General features: G+C 33.8%; 1 protein-coding gene across 1 annotated transcript; it reads right to left on the reverse strand.

Annotated features, from left to right (window-relative positions):
* Positions 1–258: 258 nt before the first annotated feature.
* On the reverse strand, positions 259–1,546 carry LOC112505532 (40S ribosomal protein S20-2-like). Its single transcript, XM_025109429.1, has 2 exons — positions 1,407–1,546; positions 259–622 (listed from the first exon to the last, which is right to left on the reverse strand). Exons 1-2 carry the CDS (start codon positions 1,525–1,527, stop codon positions 480–482), a joined length of 264 nt encoding a protein of 87 aa, XP_024965197.1. The 5' UTR covers positions 1,528–1,546; the 3' UTR covers positions 259–479.
* Positions 1,547–1,936: the final 390 nt, after the last annotated feature.

Raw genomic sequence — 1,936 nt, forward strand, 5'->3', positions numbered from 1 at the left:
GTTTATATGCAGTTAGTTACAAAAATTCAAATATGAAACTTTAATAAGTTATACTTACGCATAATCTACTTGTAATATTGAGTTTCAGGTAACATGCATTAATAAACAATATTTTATGCATAAAAAATGGTTCTTAATTTTTTTTGTCAAATACTTTATAATATAATATAAATAAATAACCCATGAATGATGACCGATGCATCATTCATGACTCGTGAATGCAAAGTACACGAGGCGCATTCTCCTTTATACCCCGAGTTCACAATAGAACTTAGATTTTCAATTGAACTCGTCCTTTTTAAGAACATGTAAGGTAACGATTTCATGTTTTAGTAGTCGAAACCAAATTTGTTGTAAATACGAATCTACCCTCACAGTCGGTCAAATATTTAACTTCAAAATCGTAATTGCACGAATCCTTCGACCGAAATACTTTCTCACCAGCGAAAAGGAATAGTAAAATACAAGAGATGAGGCATCTAAGTATCAGCGATCGTAACCTCAACCTCAACACCAGGTTCGATGGTGATGGAGGTTATCTGCTTCACGACATCCGGTGAGCTGAAAAGGTCGATAACACGCTTGTGAACACGAAGCTCAAATCTGTCCCATGTGTTTGTTCCTATAAAACAACCAAACGTTAATACCTGAATGCATCAGCCATCTTAAAATCTAGTTTTAACGCTGATGCGGCAATTAAGAATAGTGTATGAATTGTTGTTTTAGTGTGTGTAATCTCAGAGTAATTGCTAAAACTGACGTGATGTTTAAGTAATGATTTGCATCAGCGTCTAAAATGTCAAATGACTACCACGAGCAATATTACTTAACTATTGCTAAGCCAAGTTAAGTACGATACATATGTAGATTAAAAACAAGGAGACTCGTTGCCACAACGCAGGTAAAAAAGGAACAAAAAACAATATGCAGGTCAGTGTAGAATGTACGGGGCTGTTTGGCAATTGCTGAATGGTTTGGTGCAGAATGATTAAGAGATCTCATGATATAGTGTAAAATGAAATATAATTGTTTGGTAATTGCGTACAATGAAATTAGGGCTCTTAATGGTTAAGGGAGATCCAGAATACAAAATCATTCAGAGGGTTTTAGAACCATTAATAAACGGACTTTTTTTGTCAAACAAGATCCACCTCTTAACGATTCAAAAGTTGCCTCTTAATGGAACTATTAAGAGGTAAACAATGATTAAAAGATCTCCAGGATACATCAATTTTCCATTTAGCTTATATATCTGACATTCAGCCTATATAACTTAAAAAAAATATGACCGTATATAAATGAACACTTTCGTTAAGCATAAAAAATGGAGCTAAAAATATGCACGGATCGAAAGAAAAGAAATTACATTGTTGTACAAAAACATGTAAAACGTTTTTGAAGTATACCTTCGCCACAAGGGGATTTCCTAGTTGTGATATTAAGAACCTTGGTTGGCATTCTAACAGGTCCCTTAACCCTCAGTTTCTTATCCTTGGCACCACGAACCAGATCCGCACACACTGTCATTCAAAGATTACAAATATATGCATAAAGACCTTCACAAACAAATTAGTTTAAGTAAACCCCAAAGAAATAGAAACCAATCGTAGAACTTGATAGTACGATAGGTGCATATATATATATATATATATATATAATCTATCATCCTACCACTTAAAAATGGAGTCACAAATCCTACTCAAATGGGAATTTTTTCAGACCAACTTTTAAATTCAAGAACTGCTGAAATCTCCTCCACAAGCATCATGTGATACATAAAGGCAAAGTTTCAGATTAGATTCACCATAACCAAATACAATTAAGTTGGGATTTGTTCATGTCATCCAGATTAAACTTGTGACAGAAGTTATCATGATAGTATTAATACAATTAAGTTGGGATTTGTTCATGGCATCCAGATTAAACTTGTGACAGA

Source organism: Cynara cardunculus, unplaced genomic scaffold, assembly GCF_001531365.2.
Source record: "Cynara cardunculus var. scolymus isolate 2C unplaced genomic scaffold, CcrdV1 Un_Scaffold_11768, whole genome shotgun sequence".
In the NCBI taxonomy this organism is placed as follows: Eukaryota; Viridiplantae; Streptophyta; class Magnoliopsida; order Asterales; family Asteraceae; genus Cynara; species Cynara cardunculus.

Coding starts and splice junctions, on each gene's coding strand:
- LOC112505532 (XM_025109429.1), bottom strand. CDS start 1,527: ATGACAGTGTGTGCGGATCTGGTTCGTGGTGCCAAGGATAAGAAACTG. Junction 623..1,406: donor GAAATCCCCTTGTGGCGAAG/GTATACTTCAAA, acceptor GTTGTTTTATAG/GAACAAACACATGGGACAGA.